Below are 27,937 nucleotides of genomic sequence, written 5' to 3' on the forward strand. Positions count from 1 at the left end.
TTACAGTCTTGGTTTTAATGCATCAATATACTTATACAGATAATATTATAATATATCCAGTATGTTAGTTCAACCAATAACCACAAACAGAACATGACATATGCGGTCGGCAGTTGGCATATAAAATAAATACACAGCGTGGTTTAAAATTGCAGCAGCATGGATACAATAATGAGGAACCCGTTTTGTACGCTCATAATGTTTGAACATACGCATTTTCTGACTTAAGTTGAGGATATTAAGAATAATTTGAATAAACTTTAACATTCGTGTAGATATTCTTAGGATTCTGTTACCAAAGGGTAGATAAAGAACCCTGTGACTAAGGTTCCGATAAAACAGCTAGACAGTTAATATTTCTATAGATGGTGCATTCCTGACGACGTAATTAAAAAAATCTTTCAAAAAATTTAAAAAAGAATACAATTAAACAAGGTTATGCAACGGTGAGGACATAAATTTGATGGGTGATCATTTCAATTTTTCTTTAGCCTATCGTTATGTTGGAAATCTCAGTGTCATATCCGACTCCGAAATAATGTCTAAAATACAATGATTACAAGTAAACTCCGTTATTTAAAAAAATATTTGTAACTCAACGATTTTTTCTTTTGTCTATTTGTCCCTAATCCCCAGTGTCGTGGGTCCGACTAGCCCTTGACCGGTATTTTTATTATTTAGGTATAAACTAAGATACATATATTAACATGAAATCTACTTATCCTTTCAGAGATTTTATCTTAAACCTACGCACAATTTAGAGGCTAAAATTGTATATTCTCCCGCAACACAATTTCAAACAAAAATACCATGTCAGACCCAAGAAATTACAACACATTTTCAGGAATCTAATTAGCAACAAAGTAACGTAAGACATAAAGCCAGCAATTTATAAGGGATGTTTTAATCCGGCCGTTTCACAAATCGTGGTTACCAAAGGTACAATACATACCTAACTTAGATAGTACCTACGTAGGTCGCTAGGTACATACTGTTGCTAATGCCACAAGTTGTTTCTAAGCCCTCAGCGTTAGTTACTTCGACCATCTTACAAGTTCTAATTAGCCCCCTTGTTTCACGAAACAGCTACCTACGGTGTCCGGTTATTTCTATTACATTCGCTTTAACGTTTATTGGTATTTTAATATTTGTGCGCGTTAATGTCAGTAGTATATAAATAAGATTTATATTTTTATTTTAACTTAGCATTTAATTGTAGCTTCCTTTGCGTGGATTTCCTGTAACGCAATCGGATTAAAAGTTTATTTATAAATCTGCATCTTACTTAAAATTTCATTAACTTTGGTATTATATAATGATGAGATATCGTCAGAAAGAGTAAAAATCAACCTTTGCCCTTCAATGGGAAAGTAATGGCTTGCCATAAAAAGTGTGATGAGCGTGCAAAACTTAAATGTAAAACAAATGCACCAAAAGCCCAGCTGTAACAATGTAGTGTACAATAAAGAATATTCTAATCTAATGTACAGTATGCAGTTAGCACGTCTTACTAGTTTATCGATGTTATTGGTTCAAGTTAAGATCATAAATACAATATCTGATAATGTATAAATTATTGCAAAACTCATATGTATCAAACGAATTGCTTTTGAGATATTAGAGGCGAACAATAAAGTTTGGAGCTTAATGTTAAGATAATGTACGAATATCTTACAATTTAATGTATTTTTTCTCATGCAAAATGGATTCATATAATTCTTATAAGCCATACTGAAATAAATTTACGACTGCGTCGAAAAGTAATTACCAACCGATTGATATAACTTTATTTCGATTAAGCCTTGGACATCGCAATATTGAATTTTCGGAATACAATGATGTATTCAATAACAGATCAGATCAGTCACAAACAGATCCAATTTATGAAAGCACTATTAATAAAGACAAATTCGTCTGCCCGCATCGCCAATCCAAGTTGTCAATGTTAATGGCTTTCTATTGGCAGTAAGATGGTTTAGACACTCGATAGTCAACGACAATTAGGTAATTAATTGTGCTAAAAGTGGTGGTAAGTCAGTGGTATGAACGGTGATCTTTGTGTGTCTAAAGATCAACGATCGTAGATTCGATTCAATATTGTATTACGAAGTGATTTTTGATTGAAGGAAACAACCTTAAATAAGAATATTTCAAGGTATTAAAAATCTACGTGAAGGACGAACGATGAAAACTCTGGTACTTATTTAGACATTAAACATGCCTGAAGAAAATTAAATTATTTTGAATTCTGCGAATAAAATCGATCGTTTATTGACCTTTGCCAAACAATCAAGCTACCTTTGACCTCCGAAAGCGAGCACTTGTTTTTATGGGGCCGTAGTAAACCTTTCAACGTAGTCGACAATGCGTTGGCTGTCATGGCGAGCAATAAACTGCCGACGTGGCGGACTGATCGCATTTGTCAACAATATAAACTTGAGACCGCCGCGGCTAAAAGGACCCAGGACCGCGAATAAGGGTTCATTCATCTATTCTGTTTTATACTCAGGGACTCATGTTTATTAGTTTTTTTTTTCTACTTTCATATTAGGTATTGAAATAAAGATTAAATTGAAAGAAATCAGATCATATTTTATAATTAAAATTGGACATATCGCTTTCTCAATTCGTTTCTAAAAATGTTGTCGAAATAAAATACAATACAATCAAAATAAAAAGCGAGCACTGTTAAATCTGAAAATGATAGCTTTAATATAATGCCGATGTTTTATGTACTGGTATTATAAAATTAAGTGGGTTGATAATAATCATAAAACCAATCAACTTCCTAAAATGCATAAACACATCAAGTTAATTTTGCAACTAAGTATTTTTTAATCAAAAGCAATCAAATTTTATACATCGTGCTAAGAGTCTGCAAAATTAATTGGGATTTTATAGCGTGCAATAACACTTTACGAAAACCTACACGCCAATTAAAAAATAAACAAAGTAGTGATTTTAGCGACGGCAGAAATGCAACAGATGATATCGAAGGCTTGAAAGTTAAACTCGCGTACTACTTTAATCGACATTCAACTGTCTATTTAAAATATAAATAACCATTGCTTGCTTACGCAGTGTAAGGTAGATACCGCTAGCGATATTAGGCCCAGTCTTCGATTATTCTACTTGTACACTTGCCTCTACAGAACTATGTTCGTATCGGCATTTACAGTTTCCAATGCAGCTAAATATAAATTTTATACTTATGACCTGTCTGACCTTCGCTACTCAATTACTTGATGGGAATACTTATTCTAGTCTCTTTAGTAGCTGAATTTACTTTCTTTGATCAAAATGTTTGCTAAGCTCACCGATCCAGAGACTGAACTTTGTGTAACTTATCATGAAAGTTTCGAGATTGAACCGTTTTTTTTTATGTCTTAAATTTTGCTACTTGGATTTGACGAAAATGCGAAGAAATTTCTTGACGTGTGTCTTGTTAAATTTCAAATACAAAAGAGTTTGTTTATTTTAAACGTGACAGCTCTAGTGCATTGTTACGTCATGAATCACTTGATTTGTCTGTCTAGTATAATGAATGCATGAGAAAATAGAAATTGTCATGATCGTATATTTAAAGCCAATTTCTTCAAACAAGGATTTAACTACTTCAAATAAAGCAGATTTTCTTTTTGAATAATTATTGAATGCGTGTTGAAATGAAAGATTTTAAAGAGATTTATTTGACCCATAAACTAAGCTACAACCTACAAGTACATTCAGCGTCTAAGATACTGCCGACGAAATAAATCTACGTAAGCTTTTACCCCTGGTAACAGCGAAATAACAGTAAAGCCTGTACATAGCTGTAGCTTTTCACACTAAGTACGAAACTAATAACTTAGGTCCGACAGAAACATTCGTCCTGGTTCGACCGTATCGAAATTGTGCGCAGTTACCTTAGGACGGCCTCGTCTAGACAAAGTCTGCCAAGAGGCTGGAAGATTAAAGACAGCGAGATGAATAGAACGAGCCTAGATTCCGGAGAAAGAAAACGAAAAATGCCTTTACGTAAAGGCTTGTGCGCTGTCACGAACACTGTATTCTTATTTAATCTTTTTTTGCTGAGGGGGTTTTGTGCGAAGCTACCCTCTCAGCGGATTCTTACTTCTCCCATCGGTTGAGACGCTGGAATTTATACTTTTTATGATAAGCCCGGCTCAACATAAAAGAAATCATCATTATCTTTAAGGTTTTATAACTTTATATTTGTTTGGAGAATTTTGTTTCAGCTGGCCTTCATAAAACCTTAGGGCCAAATAAACTATTATAAAATTAAGAATTCATAAATGGTGTCATAAAAAAAGTTGTATTAATAGTTGATGCGGCAACCATTAATATTATTAATATGGCTTCACGATGTGAGGACCATAAAGTTGAACAAACGAGAGAGGCGGGATACTTTTTACCGCGTCGGCTCCCATAAAAACGCAAGCCCTGAATTAGCTCGATTCTTTGTCACCCCTTTTGAGCAACCCTAAATTTTTACTACCACCGTCTTTGTCTAACAATAACCACTACATTCCCATCCGTTAAACTGCATCAAGGAAAAACAACGTGAAACCGCCCGAGATGAAACGAGATAGAATAATGTATATGCACTAGTAGAGAGGACAGAGAGAGCGGCACACGTAGTAGTACGAACGTAGCCATGGATGGGTGCTTTGTACTGGGAGGGAAAGAGACGAAGGAAAGCTCGTGCGTGCGAGCGAGACAGACATTAAAATTAACCAACAGAGGGGAGAGGAACCGAGCTTCTTCAAGCGGGGTGGTTAGTCCGCATTCGACCGCGTCGGCGGTAACGTCGCCTCTCGGGGAATATTCCGCCGGAAACGATTCGAACTGTGAAAAATATTTTCCAAGTGCGATTTCATACTGTTAACGTTTTGTGTTTATTTTAAGTTTTTTACTGATATGCTTCGCCGTCTACTGAATTTTGGATTTCGGATTTCAACACCGCAGCTTAAAACTTTCGTATTTGTTTGAAATACGATGTTATTGTGACGAAAAACCTGACAAGTTTGGAATTGTAAACACTGAAGAATAATCAAGAAGACGTTATGAGCGATATTGCGTCGCTTAGATTAATGTGCCGGTTATGATAAGCTTTGAGGTTTAACCAAACTTGGATTCGCTAAAAGAGGGATACCAAAGAAAATGTGTGCCAAAATGTTATTTTATTGTTTCTCCTTGTTTACCCTTATAATGTCTTGGATTGGAGTGTCGGCTGAAGAGGAAGTGTCATCTCCGTTGCGGGTAGCACAATGCAGAGCAACATGTTTACAGAAGGTAAGAGAACTATACAATTTGTTTCTAGTGTGCTTCAATTTTGCCTGCGTCACCCGTAGTTAGCTATACTCGTGCCAAAATACGCTTTTACAATGTGAAACTCAATTTGGCTACTATTTAATTATTCGTCAAGAGAACATGGTCTCTCAAATCAACTTGAATGTAGAGCCCTCTAGAAATCCTTTGATCCTTTGACCAAGGGTCCTTTCTCCGTCGTTTTTTGCGACGACGCGATAAAACCGACAAAATCATGGTGTTTAAACACATCGACAACATCAAACAATATTATAAGGGCAAACAATCACTTGAACTACTGCGCCAGTTTGGCACAGTACCTTTAATTGCACTATTATGATGTAGAGTGAATGTGTAGAGTCAAAGTACGAAATGCACTTTATCACATGTGTTATCTCTGCTGTCAAGAAGACTTTATATTTATCATCAGAAAAGATCAATAAACACAATCATTGGCTACTCTCACTGTTCAACATCTGTAATAATTGAAAGCATTTGAAAGAAAACAAGAGAACGGAACCATAATCCAATTTGGTTGTATTGACTTTTTTTAAATTACTTATCGTTGAACCAGATCTCGAATGAACTTGTAATCAAAATCGAATCTTGTACGGAATTAGAATACATAATAGAATGAAAAACCTTTTTATTTGTTTGTCCTTCGACTAAGTTTTGATGTTCTTGACAAACGACATCGATCATGAATAAAAGGTTGACAGTTTCTGATCATAAATTTGTATTCCATGCCTAATTTTTGGGCCTACAGTTGACAGCGCGACTCTACATTCTACTCTACGCTGAATTGATTGATTTACAATTAGCAAAATAATCTTTATTTTTCAAATTTTCCAAAAAAATAGATACATGCTTTCTAGGAAACCGTTGGTAAATACATAAAAAAAAGATTACGGTTCTTATCATCTTAACCACAATTTTTGTCGAAGATTTCGATGTTTTGTGATTTTTTTTATGTCATTGTATATGGCAGTTAAAACTTGACTAGTGCTTGTATGTAGTTAAGATCTATTTTCTATTTTTGAGTAGCTAGTAGAGAAAATATATTCAAGTACAACCATTTTCACCATTATTCCTATCTGCTTGAAAGATGTAATAATACAAATGTTAGAACTTGACACTAACGTAAGTTTTATGAACGTAGAATTGGAATGGATGAGAGAACTATTTCTATTCATAAGATGTGTAGTTATGCCCTTTTTTAGGTTTGGATAATTTCAATTAACATTTGTGTGACATTCCATACACAAGTACTAAAATAAAGTAGGCCTAATTCAAACGATCCCTAAATTATCATAAACTCCTCTGTTGTTAAGTGGGCAAAAATGTATACAATGTTTTTTTATAAAGCAATATCTACACTTTTTGTTTTATGATTTCATATCATCTAAAACTCAGCCAATTATTGACAAATAAGATTTGATACTTATTCCTGAACAACGAAATATTACTATTTTTGAGTCTGATAGATCTCTATATTTTTTCCGACTCTACCGTTACCAAAAGCTCCTTGACAGATCTCTACAAAAATACTTAGTGTCCTATCGATAAGTATTTTCATGGGATTAATCTTCGCTGGTCGCATTATTTATTCGAATCAATCGAAACAGGTTGCCTGCTGGTTATCTCCCGGACCATGCCTCCATAAACGTAATTTGTATCGGCTATCCCCTTTAAATTGGAATATACTTATTTGTTCCTCTCAACTAAGAGATTACACCATAAATTATTCTGTTTGTTAATCATTTCCTTCTTTTGGTTAAGTTTAATTAAGTTATTCGAGAAGATTTTTCTATTATTATTTATTGTCCGTTCTTGTTTCATTAAAGAAGTACTTCATCGAAAGAGTGGTATTTCAATAGCTCGATTTCATTGTTTGGAGAACAAATTGAATTAGAATAGTATGCATAGTCGTCGATAGTGAAGCCATAAAGAATGTTTCTTAAGAAGGAATAACTTAGTAGCTGTCAATAAATGGCTTTGCAGTCCATTAACTTTATCAAACGGGAACCACGTCCTAAATCAGATTTCAATAGGACCATAAATAAGTACCAACATCCAAGTTAACAATTTAAGTACCAACGAATGCTTGAATCAAATTACTTAGATCGAAAATACCTTCCTAATCGAAACTTTTGTTGGAGAAAATTGATCGCATACATTGGTATTTTATATTACAATACCCTATTGAAGACTCTACTTACTGTTAAATAGGTTATTTTTTGCCATTTATATTGAAAACATGATCAATCCGGACGGAAAATGATTATTATCCTACACCAACTGTACAATGAAAGAAATTTCGTTGTAAAAGTTTCGCCAAATACCTCTTTTTTAAGATAATCCTTTATCCCCAATTCGTCATAAGACACGCTCGAACAAATTTCAATAAATACACAATACTGAATAGATTATAACGCATTGTATATTTTGTTGAAATTCGGCAACAAAATATTTATGATTTCAGGTAAAATCGTAAAAAAAACTCGTACCCATATCATGCCTTTCATCTACATTTCAAATATCGACATCTGCAGCTAATCCCGACGTATTTAGTACGATCACGCTTTCATTTTTTGCGGACTAATGCTTTGCTTTTAGTGGGCGTTTTTTATCAAATTCTACCTGCGACAAGGGCACAATGATCTTTTTTTCATTTTGTTTGTAAAGGGATATGCGTGACGTTGCCGGAGGCGGAAGGATAGGTAGTTTCTTTTTTAAAATTATTTAGGGACGTGAGGAAATACGCAAATTACTTAACTATAGGCTTAGAAATCGGACGCCTACCTGCGTTTTATCTAAGTTGTAGTCAGGGGCAAAATTACATTTATTGGGTTGATGTGCAAAGCGGTCTTTGTTATTAGGCGTCGATAAAAAATAATGGATGCCATATTGGGTTAACTGCAAAATACAAAGGACTGCCTAAAACAATTGAAGTTGGCTTTAAAGAATCAGGACAGTTACTGTCTCCGTAAAAAATGCAGACATTGACGGGCCACGCTGTCGCCAGAAACTATTTTCTCCTATTGTGTGTCATTGAAACATGGACCTTTTAAAATATATTGGCTTGTTTTTTTTTCTCGTTTTTTCTTTTTTGGGTAGCCTTTTTGTTAGAAGCGCGCCTCCCTCGATGGTAAGTTGGACTTTTGGAACACGTGATGAATTCTAAAAAGTGCTTTAAGTGCCAAGATATAGATATGGTTATGACTACATTATGGCATGTAAGTTGACTTGTCATGTAAATTTTATGTGTCGTTCCTTTATAAAAAATCGTTTTGAATACTTTCATGTTTGGAAAATTGTTATGGGATGTACATGCTTAGAATCAGAATGAGGTCTTTTATTATTTATGTTACTGCTTGTGGTATTTTCTTCAATTTTATTTTGTTTGTCGGTATGGTATTTTTGGAGCGGCTCCGAACAATGTTGTTTGTTTACGCTTCCTAACCTTCTACTATTTCAACCTAGATATGGTTTAAGTAACTTTAATAAATTTCCAAGTCTGGGTTTTCATATACACAATTTGAAATCAGGTCATACCATTTTCGGTAACAATTTTGTCGAAACCATTAGCTGATTGTTGGCACAGTTTCAACGTTTTTGAATCAACTTTTATTACTCCATTTTGTAAATTTTATTGCACAAATTTTAAGTTACCCAAATATTTATGTCCCATGCCGTATTTTAAAAAAAGGAATAATACCGGTTTCACCTTGAGACCTAAAACATTGCAAAAAGAGACCACAAAGAACAGGCCGGCTGATCGTGAAATAAAGTCTCGATTAGAAATTTAGGAACGTTTCGACCTTCGCTTACGGTCCCTTTTTGAAGCAGTCATTCTGACTTCGAGCATTATTATTTTATCGTTGTTCAGCCATGCACAAGAGGTAGAATAAAAATTTTGTTCGAGAACAAAAAACAAAAAGGCTACTTTAGACCAAGTTTGTATCATTAAGAGCGGGTTCCGTTTATTTAAATGTTGATGGAATTGTAGTAATTTAATAAATCTTAAGTAAAAATAAATGTGCTGTTATACTTGTGTCCTTACTCATAAAAAACTAAATCCAAAATCTACCGAACAGTAAACCAAAAAAACAAAAGCACATATTTTATGAAGTTTATAAATATTAGTCTCTTGTTTCGGAACGACGAAATAATTATGTTTTAAATTTCAATCATAAGACAGCTCGTAAGCCCAGCATTCACTTTACTTAAGGGTCCCATTAATTTATATTCAAAGTGCGGAACCTTAAAAAAAGCTCTCAAGGTTTCGGATGCACGTCCTCGGGCCACGCGGCGTTTAGAAAAAATAAACGAGAGAGTCCACGTCGAAATGACCTGCGTTTTTGTCCACGATTTGTTTTCGTTTTTGTTACGTTTGAGTTCATTTGGAAGTAGCCATGTCTGCTGCTTACTGAATTAACTTAATTGCCTTCGCTTTTTTGTGTTAAGAAAATTGCTTTAAGTTCTACTTGGGGTTACAATTTTTAATGTTTAGCGCAATTGGGGTTTTCAGATTAGAATGTTTTATTACTTTACATAGGTGCTACAGGTTGGTTTCGTATTTTGATCATGACCTACAATTTGAGAAGCTACATAGGAATGTAAATAGATGTAATGACCTTGATTCGAAATCGTTAAATGAAATATGAAAGTCATTAGTCGGCTGAAAATGAGGAATTATGGGAGAGCCCATGCTAATAGGAAAAAGGCGCGCGTTGGTGGCGGCTCGGCTGCCGCTCAGGGCGCGAGGCGCTCATACGGCCTCACCTCGTGAAGGGTGGCTTATCCGGCAAGGCAGTCGTAATAGAGCCGTATACCAGAGCAGACGATTAATGATTCATGACCCCTCGTAGCGCAGTGTCATCAATATTATTCTGTTTGTATCCTGCGCGTTTGCCCACCCTCACCAGCGCCCCGTTCATACATAAATAAGCGCGACACGTCGTCTTCTCTGATTACATCGCACCGATGTAGTGAGAAATAGTGTACTCGGATGCTGAGCCCGTCTTTTGTTCAATATATTCCCTAGAGACACCAAATGAATAGTTAACACTGTATGCTCAACGTGCATGTTTACGGTTTCGGGTTTCTCTTAAAGATTTTAGATAACGAAGGTGAAGGAATTTATTCGTTTGGTGGCAATAAGCTGATGTTACAATCGGCTTTAGTGTGAAGTTATAGGTTTCAAGTGACTTTGATACATATCAGTCCGACCGAGTTCATCCTCTCGCTCCTCGAACACATTGATTCTACGTAAAGGAACATAAATTTTCAAACATAAAAATAACCTTAAAATAATAAATCTATTTTCACCGTCGTAAACTTTGTAGTAGCGTTTGCGGATCCATAAAATATTTAACGTGTTCTTTTTAGTTTCCCATGATGATACGATCTTAGTAGAGACAAAGGCAAGATGGATACATCTATAAACAAAAACATAGCTGACACAACTATTGGTTATTGGCCGTACCAAAGTCAATATTTTAATATTCCGGTGCTGTGTGACAATAAAAGAAACACGTCGTTACTAGAAATTACATGACGTTCCGTTAGTCCTAAAGTTGACGTAGGGGCTCTTGTCACGCGATACAGCGATAAAGCACGCTTCGGGCTAAACTAAGCAACGTGGACTCGGACTGAATTCCAATACAAACATTGATTGATACTGTCTTTGTAGACAAAGCTGGTAGCTTCCTTGCCAATAAGTTCTTTATTAATTGAATGTTTGACTCTTCGAACAGTCTCTTTTAAAATCGTGATGAAAACTGAAATCAATTGACCTAGATGCTCTGACTGGCCTGTATGGTGAATAAAAGTCATATTGTATCCATTTGAATAGGTTTAGAAGTAAGATGGTTTTGTTGTTGGTATCTATATTGCTCGTCGGACGAACCGTTGGTGTTAAAGCTCGGCCGGGTCGCCTCGGCCTGATAAATGATGCGTCGGCTACTGCTACACCGCTTCGCTTTTAATCCTCGCACCACCATTGTGTCTCCGTCGAATTTTTGACGTTAACCGTTTTCTTCCACAAACGACACACACGTTGTTTAGGTTTGAAAATAAGAAATTAATGATCCCTTCTCATTTATCTCCATTCATAATCAATCAAAAGTGAAAAGAACATAATAGACGCTATTTGCTTTTTAGTGTATCCAAACAAAGGGCTTGAGTCTTAGAACATTATTTATGATTATTAATTTTAAACCCCTTTGGTTACAAATTACGACTCATAAACAAAGAAGTTAGATAAACATTACACAAGAGATGTTAAGATTAAAAATTATGAAACAGTTAATCAGTTTTAATGGTATAGTGAGCCGGAGCGGCAGTTTTGATTACATATTTAATGTTTCACTAAACTATTTTACAACGTTCCATAGTTGATTGGGATTCGATTAAAAGCAGCTGCCCTCACTAAGGCGTAGACTAAGCCCTACAGGCTGCGATGAAATGGAGATAGTTTTAATGCTCGTAAATTTCATTTCGAGACTCCGACGTCCGATCAACTAATCACTTTCGTACGGGTATTGGCGCAAGTTTCAAAACTAAAATATGCAGCTTTTTAGTAAGAACCGAGCTTGATAGTCTATGTATATTGAGCTACTAAATATTATAAATATGTACGATTTGAGAGAGAGATGTTTTTACTATTTAAACGAAATAACATCACCAAATTGTTTAAAACTTTTTCGAAATGTCCTCTTTTAGTATCATGCTCGATAAACTACTATAACAAAGCAGTTATACCTAATTTAAGTATAAAATGACGTCATTAGATATGATAAATAAAACAAATGCTTCACGGTTCAGGAAATTTGTTATTAAAACAAAGCACAGTAGGATGTCCGCGATGGGCGGGGCTTCTGCGTACGCGCAAGCAAAAGCGATTTTCGTAGGGAGGGGAAACGTCCGAAGTGGGGGGAGCTATTAATCCAACCCTAATTAAAATGTTAAAGAATCGAATCGTTTACTTAAAACGTAAACAAGGATAATTCCGATCCATTTGTTTCCCTCTAAAGTGTCAGAATTTATCGTGTTCCGAAAATTCCGGTTCGTCAGTGCCGCCCCAAATCTCTTTATCTCCGCATTAATCTTTTAAAAGCCATAAAAACGAATCTTTGGATCTTACCAAATATTTTGTACGAAATTGATGGGGGACCGTCTTTTATCTAGAGCTCAAATCTATAATACGACGATCAAAATTCTTAGAGGTGTCGATACAAGCCAAGTGTATGTCACAGATCTAAGAGATTGTACTTTATTATGGCTTATTTTTTAGTTTAAGGGCCGATGTAATATGTAAAGCAATAGTAAAATATAACATTACTGCAGGCAGTTATTAATTTTTACTGTCGTTTTTATTACCCAAAAAGGTATTTATTTTTCTTAGTAATTAATTTTATTGCTCATCTTAAAAAAGCAGTTTCAGAATATTTGCATAATGAGAAATGTTTTTGCTATTTGCTAACAAAAACTTGGAAACAATCAACGTAGTTTGCTGATGTAGGCGAGGGCATGATTGCAAGCCCACATTTAAAGTTCCTACGTCTTTTAGTTGTTTTAAAAATAGTTTGAGCATGTATATCACTACTGTACTGCCACTTAAAGTGTGAAACGATCGTTGGGGGCTCGCGTGGGCTGCTACACAGTTGGTATTCTTCATACAAAAACACGAGACACCCCGTTGTTTTAGAGCTAAAAAAAAATAATGAAATATGCCTTTTTATAGAGGTTTGTATGTAAAACGAAGAGTCTTAAACGTATAGTTTAAAAAAAGAACTACCCGCGGCGAACGAATTTGTATTCGGTATCGGTTTTGAATTGAGATTTTTGAAACTATACGTTTGCTTGAAAATTATCATTTAATCATACGAGTTTAAATGAATTTGATTTTCATTAAATCTTTATTATAATATTTAATTTGTATTCAAATTTAATAGAGAAATAACGTTTTAATAAATTCGTTAGACATAAAAAGTTAGGTAGCCTTTAAAATGAAAAATACATGAATAAATTTAATAGATTGCTCTAACGAATTGTGCTGGTTAATTTGGACAGATGTTTCTGTGTGGAAATTAAACCTATTCATATGAATGAACAGGAAAGGACCATAGAATTGTGGGAGGATGTATCAGGTCGGTACCTCGTCTATTTATCTATGGTTATAATGTTGTAGGTGATGTATAATAAGTTATAGAAAAAAAAACCGCAAGCAACAGTCGTTTAAAGCCTAAATTAGCAATGTCGTGACTTTTCCAAAATAATACATACAAATAATTTTAATACTTATAAAAATTTGTATCATATTAATCTTTTATTCCCTTCGTTAATTCCTTTAACAATAAAATGAAACCACATAAAATGTATCACTACTGAAAAACAAATCTTAAAAATAAATCATTCGTCAAACTATCCCCGAATTCCTTATGTAAATCCACTAAATCACATCCTAATTTTAAATTTCCGACTCATCTGAGTAAACACGAACCATACGATCTATTGGGACAGCGGGTGGACTAAAATATCAAGGGCCTACCACCTTTAAAAGGACTTAAAGTAAGAGAGACGGAGATATACGCAGTGTAGCGCGCTCTCTCGCTTTCACAAGTGACTATAAGCCCCCAGTCGAGTTCAAGCCATTCGTCTTACAGTTGCCTGTCATGGCCAATAGCGACCATCAATGTTCAGCACGTAACACACTTATTTTAGAATCTTAAAATAATATTATTTTTTCCTTTTGTACCGTCCGCGTCAACCATTGTCGTATTAGCATCTGGTAGGCGACACGTTGCGACGCTGACGAATAGTTACTATTAAATAGGTTTATTTATCTAAGAAGTTTGCTTCGGCATTGTTGGTTTTTGCTTTACTTTTCTGTGTTTATTTTTTTTTTTAATTGCTGCTGTCAGTTTTCAAATAAAGAAAGTCGGTAATAATAATTTTAATACGTTATTCTTTATAGGAAACGATTAATTGATATGATACTTATATCATATCAATTAATCGTTTAAATATCGTTTAAATAAGTTATATCCAAATGTAAAAAGAAAACATAAAAATTATGCTCGTTAATTTGTGATCAAAATAATCTATAAAAACGGAAATATAAATAAAACTGTTTTTATTACTTCATGAATACAAATTAATATGCGTGAAAACTATATTCCCAAAAGAAATGCAACGAGTCTATAAAATCTCAAAAGTATGTATAAACTCACCGATTGAAAATCGAATTAGTTAGCTATTTTATCCGAATAATATCGATTTCAATGGTGTATTTATTAGTGGTACAGTGCACAGACAGTTTTATTATCACGACCAAGATATTTTAACGAACCGAATGTACGTCTAAAATAAAAGAGGAACATGTTGGAACATTTTTTGTTCATCGGACACGCCATTTAAGTCACAATCGTAAATTTTATTGAAATGTCGCAACAGCGATCGCCGCACGAGATGTCTTGTCTCCGGGGACGAATTTATGCGTAATTCGTAAACAAATTGACGTGTTCGGGACGCAGTTTGAAGGGGACCCCGGCTTGACGACTTGACGCGTCTTTTGCGTCTTTTTGAATATTTACGAGATGGGATGAATGCATGATATACATTGTGCTAACTCCAGCGTTCTGTTTCATGTTTTATAAACCAATACAGGCAGGATTTATTAATCGCTGCTCATTATTATTGTGAATTCTTCCGTTCTTTAAACCCGATTCAACGTATTGCCGTCGCTTTAAGAAATGACACCTCAATGCTTCTTCAGTCTGGTTCGTATGGCTTCTTAAGTCGTAAAATGGTATCACCTTACACAATAGATGCTATTGTCTTTTTATAAGGAATACTGTGTTTTCATTACACGATTAATTTGATCATTGTGTTCGCTTTGTTATCTACAATGTTGGAAGTTGAATGACTGAATGCGGAAAAACGTAGGTATAAAAAAGTTACTTTACTTTGCCGATGTAATGTTAATTTATTTTTTAAGTTTGGTGAAGTTCAATGTGTAATAAAGTAAGAAAATTACGAGTATATTGTGAAACGTTTTGCTACAACGGTGTCTGAAAGACGTTAACTTATATTTACGTGTTTTGAAAACTCCGAAGGTGACTGTATTGTAAAGTTTATTAACGAACGCAAAAAAAACCCCGAGCTAACTTTACTGAATGGGGCAATAAACTTTTTAATTTGTGGCGAATTCAATCAATAAGAACAGGAGAAGTGTCGTAAACACGGCTGAGGCCTGCGGCGCCCGCGGCGCAAGTGCCACAGGTTTTCTCAACATGGCTTCCTGCTGTTCAGTGTTGCCATCTAAACGGCTATTAGTTACGTTTTACGCGAGACGCGCCGGGCGTTCCAACGTGTTTATTCTTAATTGACTCCTAAATATCGCTGTTTTTGGCCATGAATCGTGTTAATCGGACATATTTATTTGAAAGCATGGGAGCGCACTTCTAAGTGAGCCATTCGTACAGAGTTTTATAGCTGAGGAAGGGATCAGTTCGATATAGTTCCGTTGCTTGTTAATTAGGGATTCGTGGCCACACTTTATGGTAGGCAATAGTCACAACAATAATACATGTCGAGCAATCGCGTTTCCTTTCCCAGTCGGCCGAGGAGGCTTTCTTAGCTTATCTGATGTCGTAAGGAGTATCGCTGGAGGCTATCGGGCCGCGTCAGACGTCCGTTGTCCTGTTCGTACTTATCTGCTCACTACATAAAAAGCTTTTCCGCCAGTCCGCCCCTCATGGACACCCAAGTCTTTCTTCTCGCTGTCCTGGCTCTCGTTTATCGCGCATGACGTGACAATTCTTTTATCCCCGACACTTTGTTTCCACATAAATTACTCGGCTGTTCGGTGCTACCGAGGAGTGCTTCGGCTAATGTCACAACTCGTGGATTTCTCCCTTTATTCAGTTTCGTTTTGCATTCCGCCAGCTGTGTTTGCTCATTGTCTCTTCGCTTTAAATTAAAAAAAGATTTTGTTTTTATTCGCGCTGTCTTCCTCGCCCACGACTTTATGTGACGTCAAGTTTGGAATGAAGTATTCTTATTGTTGCGGCCGTGGAGTCTTTACGCAACGTTGGATTGCATAAATTATTTAAAAGGTTTTATTTAAATTAATCTGGTAAGGGGTATTTAATCTGAGTATTTCTTGTTTGCGTATATAATTTGCATAATACGGTGTACGGAGTTGCAACGTTGTAGGGTAATCAGCGAGTCGTTGACTCGGTATTAATATGGTGGTGGTTCAATAGCTGGTTTGCGTAATTGTCATACAATCCGGTCATATTCATGCTCAGGCGCAGGTGGCGCGGCGCTTGGACACGCGCCGTCATTACCGAACTACGTACTTAACTAGTTCGCACGTTCAACTTTATATTCTATGAACTAACATTCTGTGTGCATCAACTGCTATTAATAAATACACTATGACACGAACGTTTTCAGTTTGCATATTATTATTTGGAATTGAATAGTGAAACGATTTACCAATTTCGCGCGCTATAGAGCCGTTATCTGTGATATAAATGTAACAATCACATATTTGTAGAGTAATTCTAACCAAAGGTATTCCAATATAGAACATGAAAGCCCTGATGACCACTAATTCCGTATTCAAAGACCCTTCACCCAACACATTATTAAGGGAATCTGCCCAAGGACGGAGAAGTAACAAGTGCCTAATCTCCTTAGTGGTTACGTCACGGTCCAATATCTCATGAAAATTAGATCCTTAACTTAGTTGAACTTTGTGGACCCTTTGAAAGGTATTTTGGTGTCTTGGCCTACTACTGAAACCGATACAATGTACTCGTAATATACTTAACCCATTGTGTTTACATATACCTACCTAGTGACTGTACAGAATATGGTACACTCGGCTACAATAGTTTTGACATTTTCAGATGTACTTGATCTATTTTGTATAACAAACTGCAATTACTTAGTGTTGCATTGGAAAACCAAATTACATAGCATAGGAAATGTTCAAAATTTTATTTAATATAATGTTGCTAAATATGTTAAGGAGTTTGTAATTGTCATAGTTCCTGACTCTACATTTTGTTTGATGTAGGTAACAGAATTTTCATTTTCGCACCTCTAGTTTTAAAACACAATAAGTTTAAGCTTAAAGCTAAAAAGTCGATCCTCAGGATTCAAAGAACTAGTTTGATGGTTGATTGTGTGCGCACGAGCAGTTCCTTTAATCAATGGGCATAAAGAATTCCAAATTTGAAGGTACAGGTAATGATAAATGATCACATCGGATAGGTCTGGCAACCAGTCTGATCACTGAACCATTGTTTCTTTTTCGTATAAAAAACTAGATCTTTCTGTGTGTCCGGAATATATTATTTATTCATTAATCTCCTTACAAGGATTTGTGCGGTTAGCTTGAAGGCAAGAGCAGAATTTTAATTTATATCGTCTTAATAAAGCAACTAGAGTCAATCGTTTGGAGACGGAAAACGATCTTTATAAGTGTTTTATTGTTAGCAAAAAACATCGTTTTGTGATAGGTGTTTGATTTTTAATAAAGTATAATAATGTGATGTGGCAATAACAGCTAGTTCACGGGACCTACGTTTTAGTGAATGTAGAGCAGGCTCTATTTTCCACAACTGCCATAATATCACTTTAAGACGAAGTTACCTTAATCGAAAAGACATGTTGCAACTATTCCTCAATGTTATGCTTTCGGTTATCAAACAAAGGCTGAATAAAAAGCATTAAAAACAAAAGACAACCAGTAATGAGCCGGCACCATACATCATGCTGTCAAATTCCCTTGCAACTAAATATTTGTTCAGTAAGTGTATCGGAACCATTAGATATGTATTATTAGAATCATCAATCATTTTAACAAAGCGATGTTTCTTTATTCTGATAATAATAATTAGAAGTGATTTGGCGTTCCATGTTTCTCAAAGTGTTTGTTAAGGGCCGATAAGGAAGCGTCTTGACCTTTACAAATTGATTCTTAGAAGTATTTCTGTTTCTATAATTAGGAAAATTGAACTATCTTGAATAGGGCTTGATCGTTTTGCTCTTTATTTTATTGTTATTGTGTGATTTATTAATCATTCATTCATTTATCATTTATTACAAGCAACAAGACTCATAGTGTTAGTAACAATATACTTACAACCTATGTTAGTTAATCCCTTTATTTTCGTGAACATTAATCTCAGTTTATAAACTTTTTTTGCTTTTACAAAAATTCAAACGACTACTCTTTTCAAGTGCCCGACTAATTGTTATACAAAAATGAATAATAAGGTACTTTTGTTCTCTTTTCTTCCATTAATTCGTACTAGTATGAATTGTTACAAATGCTCACCGGAATAACCATATCTATTCAATAATCCTAATCCCATAAACCAGTGTTAGAATGGGGAGCGATAACGGTAGAGTCAGTGCATTGACCCGCACTGCCTTAGTTCACACTGTAAATGAGTGCTAATAGTTGTATAATGTACATTAAGCTCTGTCCCAGACCAACTTTGTATATAAGTGCTTCTTAAGTAGCGATGTAACGTGCATACTTATTAAAATTATTGTGTTCTACATGCGGTGTCTGCTGTTTAATACGTTTGATCGTAATATAACGTTCGCTAACTGGTTGGATAGAATTATTTTGTTTTTTTTTTGTTAGCTACTTTCTTGGACATCTGGTTACTTTTTTTTATACAATTTCGTTGTAAGTACTAGTACTATTAAAACGGTTTTGACGTTGCAAATGCTTTTTATATTAAATCTCAGTTCTTAGTCCGGTAATTCAACTTTGAATAGATGGTTGAAGATACGAATATCTGTTTTTATTTTATTACGGTGTGTAGTATTCCACAGTAATCTTAATTGGAGGAAATGCGTTAGTTCACTATCATAAAGGATGTGCTTGTAACCGCCTACCGCTAGCTCTGTATCTAAACAAGATGTGCTCTTCTACATGTGGCTTCGATAAACTTATGGAAGTGAGAAATCTTATACATTTATGTATAAACTTTGTATAAACGGTGCTAGATATCAGTAGGTGTGTATGCTGTGATTGAGGCTCAGGAGACAGGTACTGTGGAATCATAATTGCTCTCGCAAATAGATAGTTTTATTTCTACAATGTCAGATCTAAATTATAGGTTATAATTGTTTTAAGAATTCCAGTTTATACAGCTACCTGTAAAAAAATACCTACTCTTATTAAGGTTCAACAACCAAAAAGTCCGTCAGTTACTAAGCTATATTAAAAAAAAAACATAGTAGGTATTTAGCTGATATTTTCACAAATTATAATTAAATATAATATTTAAAATAATTAAATTAAATATTTCTGTTTTTATTATAGCTACAAATCTAGGAAGAAAAACGGTTGGTCACATTCATAAAATTGACGGATGATTATTTTTACTATTTTTTTATACTGATCCCTCGTATGGCGCGGCCGACTCGAACTTGGCCGGTTTTAAATAATATATTTTTTCTCTGCAAAGAGATAATTGAGTTACAACCCACGAATATCTAAATAACACTGTCAGAACATGTGTATTTAGTTTCTATGCTCATGCCTAAGGCAAGACAAATAATACGGCAGTAGATAAAAATTCAATTTTAATCGTACCAATAAATCAATCGCTCTTAATTGATACAAATCGTCATACATTAAAGTATCATGTAGTATTAAAATAGTACTAGAATAAATCTGTAAAGCTGTCCTAGTATCAAGTATTTGAGATCTATCATGTGTCAACTATTTATTTGAGTTTTGAGACACCGGATCTAATCAATCAATAAGTACAGTTGATCTAAATGTTTTATCAATTTGATCTTTCTCTGTGGATCAATCTATATAATGGATTGCAGTATGTTTGACAGCGCTATGGTAAGACGTATAGTCATGATTTTTGTTATCAGTTCATATCATCGACGTTTGTGTTGCCATTTTCTAAGTTACGAGTATGTAGAGGTCGGCTTCCAGTGATATTGAATTACTGTCCCTCTATTTAGAAAAAATAGCCCATTTTACTTGGAAACACAATATTAGAAGCAGTTTTAATATGGTTCAGTGCCATAGTAGTTCGATCCTAAATCTGTACAATTTTTTAAAAAGATTTATGTTAACATTGCACTGTTTCAAACCTCAATATCTCTTGAAGTATGCATTTTCGTTTCAAACAAGTGATACTCGTCTTGAATTACGACTTTTATCAGAAAACCTTTGTGTGTACCAAAGGGTTTGAAAAGCAATCTTGGGCCATTTTATCCTTTGAAGCGCACCTTTTACCTCGAACCATTCTCTCTAGCAAACGGAAGCATGTTTTGAGAAGTTTAATATCGTCGGATACACATAAAAACCCGAATATATCTACGGGGGAAAATGAGACTGGTTTTAAGATTGTGTTGAAGTATAATGATAGGTTATGTGTAGTATATAAAAAGAGTTTCATTTATAATGAGGTTGTCTAATAATTTGCGTGCATTATATTGTTTTAACCGATTATAACAAGAGAAGTGTTTTTTTTTGTAATAAAAACCCTCTTTTTCAATGAATTATTCTTTTGCTTACTTTTCTTTGATCACTAATAAATATTCCATTTCTGTTACAGGTAATTACAAAAACCGTTTCCTGACATAAAAAAATAATTTATTGTAAGTAACCACACCGATCAATGTACAATTATTCGTAACTGACTTATGTCATAGAATTCTTTGTCATCAAGGTATTTCTGAACATCCGAACCTTGTATAGAGCGGAAATCGTTCGTATAGGTCGCTACACAATCGGACCCACAAAATAAATCGGGGCCATTCAAAGTTAGCGAAAGACGCGTTCTAGCGTCATTTCAATAAAAGTTATTGTATTGAAAACTGACAATAGGAACAGGAAGTGACGTGTATATGGAGGCAAGTGGACTGTTTATAATTTGTCCATTGTGAACATGTAATGGAACGTGTCCAGTGACCAATGCTATTGTTCAGAATGGCGACCAATGCACTTCCTTTCTAATTGGCTTTCACACTACGCACAAATATCCCGATAAATAGCGTAATTGATGGTTAAATTGTGAATGGATAGCAGTTATATTGATACCTTTTTTTTTGGGAACTATTGTCTATACATATAATAAAATTGTAGAAAAGTGAAAACTGTACATTGAATATTTAAAAAAAGAATAATTGCAGGGTGGTCTACGAACGATTCCGATGCCGAAAATATGATTTTTAGAATTTTTGTCTGTTTGTCTGTTTGTCTGTATGTATGTCCGGAAAGATCTCGGAAACTACTGGCTAGATTAGATTCAAATTTTCAGAGAATATCAACAAGAGGTCCGGTCAACATACTTTCTACTTATTATCTCGATTTTCGTTACAGGGGGTGAGCAGGAGCCTTTTATATCTATAAATAAATATCAAATTATCTCATAAACTACTGAATATATTTCGTACAAATTTTGCATGAATCTTATCGTATACATGATACAACAAATATACAAAAACCATAACGCTACTATGCAGGGGGCATGAGCAGTAAAGTTTTAAATTTTTGAACTCACCCGTAACATCGTATAATACAATTATGAGGTGTATTTTCACCCCATTGAGTAGTAGGCAGCACGGTCATCAATTTACACAAAAAAAACATCACGCTATTTATCTTAAGACCTTTGCCAGAGCAATAATAGGATTTTTCGAAAATAAATCATTTTCACAAAATTAGTCATTTTATTCTCTTTCAAGTCTGATATAGGCCTACTGCGACTATTTCACAAGTAAAATAAAAGAAACATAAACTAATACGCTTTTTATGCAATTGTTACCGTAATCGGTACATTCTTGAAAGAAAGGAACTTAAATTCTTTTTATTTTTATTGATGTACTAAAATTACTCAAGTTCAAATGTGGAATGCCGTAATATGATTTTGTATTTATTTACGATAGGAGTATATACCTATGTTTTTAGCTCGGTAATGTTGGCGATGCTACTTCAAGATCAAAACATTCGTAGTGACAATCAACCCAAAGTTGCATGTAGTTCACATTGATGTCATCTATAATTATGCATAACAAAAAAATACTGAACGACACAGTTAATTATTACCTTGGAACAGTATTTCGGATAAAAAAGCCCAGAAAACTTGCATAAAAACTGCATTATAGGTATGCAATGTGAAAGATCTATAAGACCAATGCTATCAATGAATAGACATTATGTATCTATTGATAGAATAATGTCTACTGATACCTGGGATTTTTCAATATTTTAACGATTTGATCGGTCTACATCCGCCATTATAGAGACCGCACACGTGGTCCTTGAAAAATTCCTTTAACAATTTATTGCAATCTCTACTTATTAAACATTTTCTTCTTTCGTAGCCTGGTAAAAACAGGGGAAGGAACGAGACTGAATGAGTTTCTAAGATCCCTAAGCCGACGAGGATTAGGAACATATTTTTGGAAATTTCCCCAATAAGGCTGATAATAGCGTGTAGCTATCAGCACTTACATCCGTCATACAATGTCTGGAAAATTCATTTTGGCTGTCGGTATCGACAGCGTGAACCCATAACCAACCTCATGTAGTCTTTATTTAAGTTCCATTTATGCAGTAGGGATGACGGTAGGTATTTTACTTCAATGATCGTCAGGTAGGTTAACGAATAAAATACGTAATTTTTCTTTGTAAATTGGTACAGTAAATAGAACTCTTGCACATGAAGTCACTTTTATGTTCATAATTTGCTTTGTTGTAATATCACAAATTACACATATCCTATACTTTAGATTTTTGTCATTGTCATTTTTAAAAAAAGGGGTGTCTGATTTTTTTTTATTATCACGCTATTCATTTATCACCAATTTAAAGGCAAATCATGACCAAAACACCAGGGGACCAAGATAACACGTTTACAAACTTTTTTTTTTGGAAATATTCCAAATATTTGTGAGGAAGATCAGGTTTAATATTAAGAGGACAATCAAACATAACGTGATTTAGGAAACCGTTTATCTGGGTGCAATTTTGCAAAATCTTATATCTTATGACACTATGTAAAATCCACAGTTACCGAGCCCGACTCTCACTTCACCAGCTCCGTCCACAAAAATAATTTGACATCTTCTTTATATCTTCAGAAAACATCGTGTGTGAAAATAACAACTGTCTGGCTATAACTGTTCCTAAGAAACAGCCAGGTGACAGACAGACAAACGGACTCCGGGGCCTCAGTAATATGGTTCTGGTTAACCTTTTTGGTTACAGTACAATAATAATTATATGATACCTCATAATCACTGTCATAATCCGTCTAGCAATTTCAGGTGTAGGCCGGCCCAAGAACAGACGTGCTCGAAAATCCTTACCCACCCAATTAGTAAATGGAAAATTTCGAAAGCAAAACATTTTTAGCAGAAGTGCTAAGACTGAGTTACACCTTCTGTTATATTTTCCTACTTACAACCCCCATTTTTAAACGGCTCGATTTGTCAAACATGTCTAAACGAACACTCGCACATAATTGACGTTTCAATTAAAATAGTTCAATTCGTTCGGAAGCTATGATGTCACAGACAGACAGGCAGGCAGATATGTCAAAGTTATAAACCCCTCTTTTAGGGATTAAATAAGAAAAAGTCATTAAAACAGCTGTGAAATATTTGACACCAGGATAGTATCGTAAACGATGAAATGTGTTTGATTCAAACATTTGATAGTCTTTGGGCCGCACAAGATTCATTATAATTTAGAAATAAAAAAGCAAGCTTAAATATAAAAAAAGTGTTTAATTTTTTATATTGCATTACATTTTTGTGATGATCGTTATTATTAAACTTCATAGTTTTTCACATCTTGAGAATCACGCAGACAAAGTCGCGGGCAACAGCTAGTTGGTATATAAAGAGTTGTTTGTTGCTAAGGGAGCCGTATATCAGCGCGGGTGGTGGATTATTCCATGTTATATATTGACCATACAATGAAATTATTGCAATGGTGTTTCCTGCAAATACATCTTTTTATTTTACTTAGTTGTAGGTAATGCAACTGGAAAAATAACACGGCAAAAAAACTCATAAAAAATAAAACCTATATCCCAAAAGTCGGTTAACATCAATGAAGCTGAACATCGCACAATCACTTTATCAAAACATTCTGCTAAAGTATTATCTTCCAGCGCATAATGTCAAATTATTTTCCCGTTCAATTTTTTCTCATAATTCCATCTCAGTAGTCTGATTACAATGGCTACCGCGAGAATGCACGATAGCTAATCGCATTACGTCTGTTAATAATTAATTCTCCGATATTTCATACGCAGTGATAGACGTTATCTTCATTCCCATCTATATCTGATACTCAGATACCCCGAGTGCCTTACTCAAACCAGTTAATGAAGAACTCTCACTTATAAACGACAAAGTATGCGGTACAATACAATTCGGAACGGTCAAGTTTCACTGGTTAGTTTTTACTAGCGGCTGGCGACTCGGGACCTCCTAGTGGGTCAATCGTTAACTGTTTATGTGATTTTTATTGCCGTTTGTGAACTATATTAAAATGCTCTATTAAAATTCTAAGCACGATACATGTTACTTTACGATCTGTATAGAAGGTTGCTAAATGTGCGTAATGGCTTCATTTCGAATTGAAACGGTCTTATACGGTGTATGAACATTATTGAGATTCTGATCATTTAATTCAGTAGCCGAATAAGGTGTACTCCAGTTTTTATTTCGATCATCAATTTAGTTTTATTATTCAGACGTTGCGTCTTTTGTCATGTAGAGAACAAAATATACAACATTTTAGCTTGTTTCAATAGAATTCTATTCCCTAATTCCATTTCAAAATGCATGTCAAAGCGTCCAATATCGTCGTTTCTCGTAGCGACGTACCGGTGACGTCATGGTACCATTTGTCAAGCTGAGCCGGCGTTGCACTGAACCCGACTTATCTAAGAAAGCTGGCTTTATTTCCATATCGCACTGAATATCCTGACTCGATACGGCACCGTGGCGCTACACAGATTTATTAGTCTGTAATTTATGAGAATCTACTTTATAGACCTTTGACGTTTATTCGAAGATAATATTGATCGCTTATTAACTGCAAATATAGAACGCGATACAAAATTGCAAGGGTCAAGATTATGTTGAAACAAGGATAATAAATTGTGGGCACTGATGTCCACTTAACCTTATCTCCGCCTTGAGTAAGCAGATTAAAACGGAACGGTTTTTTATCTTTGCCTTAAATGCTTGTCTTTGATTTGCGCTCTTACTAAATTATATGTACCTAGTTGTTGCTTGCGGCTTCAACTGCCTGGATTTCTATTGAAGCTGCAAATACATAACCCTTCTTTAATGATGTCGGATAAAAGTAGCCTATGTGTTACTAGCCAAGGTGTCAGCCACCATACCGATTCATCGAAATTAATCCAGCAACGTTGAGGTTCACAAAACACATGAATACTGTCGAATTTATAATAGTGGTGTGGTTTTTGTTCTGATACCACGCGTTCATTGCCGTCAAGGCAATTATGCACCCACTTAATACACGGCAACAATCTTCTCTTATCAAAAAAACATACTAACAACACACCTTTCTATTAGTGTAAAAACAGCACATTATTCAATTAAATGTAACTCTCGAAAAAAATACACTCGCTCTATATTATGGGTCTTATACAATGTAAGCAATTACAATAAAAGCAAGCTAAAGTGCAGCTTTTAACATAATTATGGAGGATTTAAAAATGCTTTCAAATTTAACTGGGTAATGGCAGATTGCCAATTTGCCATCCAACATTTTAATAGTTACTTTACTTTAGATAAGTTGGGTTTACATTGAAAAAAAGACAAAAGACTCATTGCTGGTCGACTATTTGTTTTACCCTAATTTAAGAATGGACTAAAAATTTAAATTTTCTTGAGTCAATTCTGTCTCTACTTGGCTCTACATAATTATCAAGCATTACCACCTCAAAAATGTACTATATCCTTAATAGTTGAATTACCAGGCCCTTCAAAACCATCGAATAGCTACTTACACGACTGTTTCATTTTAAACGCCGATATCTGTTCATGTTTAACACTAAAGAGCAATTACCGCGTTATTAGATACAGGAAATAGACAGACAAAAAAACTTGACGTGTAACGGAAACTTTAAATACAGTCAACCTCGCAAGTAGCTACACTTCGATTAAGAAAACATCTTTAAACTAAAGGAATAAGGTTGGTTTTTCTAAAGTCCTTGTCAGCAATGTGTGGTAGACGTATTTTAAATACTCTTAACATTTGGTTACATGTTAAACAATAGAGCCTTTTCATGTTTGTATTAGAAGCTTCATTTATTTTTATGTTCGACATTTAACGGTGACTCGTAATGGGACAGTTATGTGGTTTGAACAGAAACTCTGTTGTTTGAAAGTTAAACTGTCGACAGTTTTTCGAACATATGCCCAGTAATTAAAATTTTATTACCGACTTCGAGTGGCGAGAAAATTGTCGTAAGATAGTTTGTATTTGTAATAAATTTAGTTTGTACCAAATTCTTGTTTATACACTATGCTATTTGGGGTCTTTTGCAGTTAATAAACAATCTTGATAAAAGCGATTTAATTAAATTGTCTTGATTTGTAGTTTTGCGGTGTTTATGAAATAGTTCGAACCATGAAAGCTTAAAAGTTAGTCAAAACTACATAAAATACCAGCCTTAACTTACATCTAGGCTTGAATTAAACCTTTTTCCATACATGGCTTAAGCATTGATACCAATGCTAAATCACTGCGGATTAGCGATTTCAGTTTTATTCCGTTTGTTTTAAAATAATTAACAAAAGTATTTAAATGTGTTTATTTTACGTAATAACATCTTTAATTGCTATTCACAATATAAATATCATTCATATGAGTACCTCAATTCTAGGTATAACTCTCACGTTTACAAATCTATTATTAACAATTACATAACTTCAATTTCCCTGAACCTTTATCCCACCGTTGTGTGAATGAAAACACGTTACGTATTCCTGTATTTCCATTTCAAAACAACCAGGATTTCGTTACGTAAATGTTTCTACATGTAATGTTAACAAGAGGTGTGACGTAGTTCCCGACTGTCCACAGTTTGCATACGACGAGGCATGCATAGTGATTTGTAACTAATAGTACAGTCAGAAGCAAAAGTATGTGAATACTATCAACATTAAAATGTTCCCAAATTCAATAAAAACAATTAATATTGTTGTAGATTTCAAATTCCAAATTTTGATAAAAGCAAAATCCAGTCGATTGATTTTATTAAAAATTGGAATTTATACCAAGTCTGAACTACAGAATCCTACAAAAGCTTTCTCTGCACCAACATAACTGATATTTTTAATCAACATTGGGAGTTTATATATCTGAAATTCTTTATTTATTATTTTTGTTCACTGTACTTCTTCGAAACGATTTAACTTTAAAATGTGTGACGAGAAATTGAATAGATTAGTTTGACGTGTCAGTGATGGCACCTTTAGATATTTGTATGCGTGAAACATGTCAAATTCAGGGCGCCTCATTTAAGTAGTAATTCTAGTAAGAAAATTCGAAAACATTTTTAGTTTTACT

At 34.6% G+C, this 27,937-nt stretch overlaps 1 protein-coding gene across 1 annotated transcript in view; it reads left to right on the forward strand.

The window, feature by feature from the left end:
* The first annotated feature begins 4,617 nt into the window (after window positions 1-4,617).
* LOC113495744 overlaps window positions 4,618-27,937 on the forward strand; it is a 38,788-nt gene continuing 15,468 nt past the window's right edge. The window contains exon 1 of the mRNA XM_026874656.1: window positions 4,618-5,295. Coding sequence (XP_026730457.1) covers window positions 5,164-5,295 — 132 coding nt within the window. The 5' untranslated portion in view covers window positions 4,618-5,163. The remainder of the gene's footprint in view (window positions 5,296-27,937) is intronic.

The sequence above is a fragment of the Trichoplusia ni genome, chromosome 7 (genome assembly GCF_003590095.1).
Source record: "Trichoplusia ni isolate ovarian cell line Hi5 chromosome 7, tn1, whole genome shotgun sequence".
Classification (NCBI taxonomy): domain Eukaryota; kingdom Metazoa; phylum Arthropoda; class Insecta; order Lepidoptera; family Noctuidae; genus Trichoplusia; species Trichoplusia ni.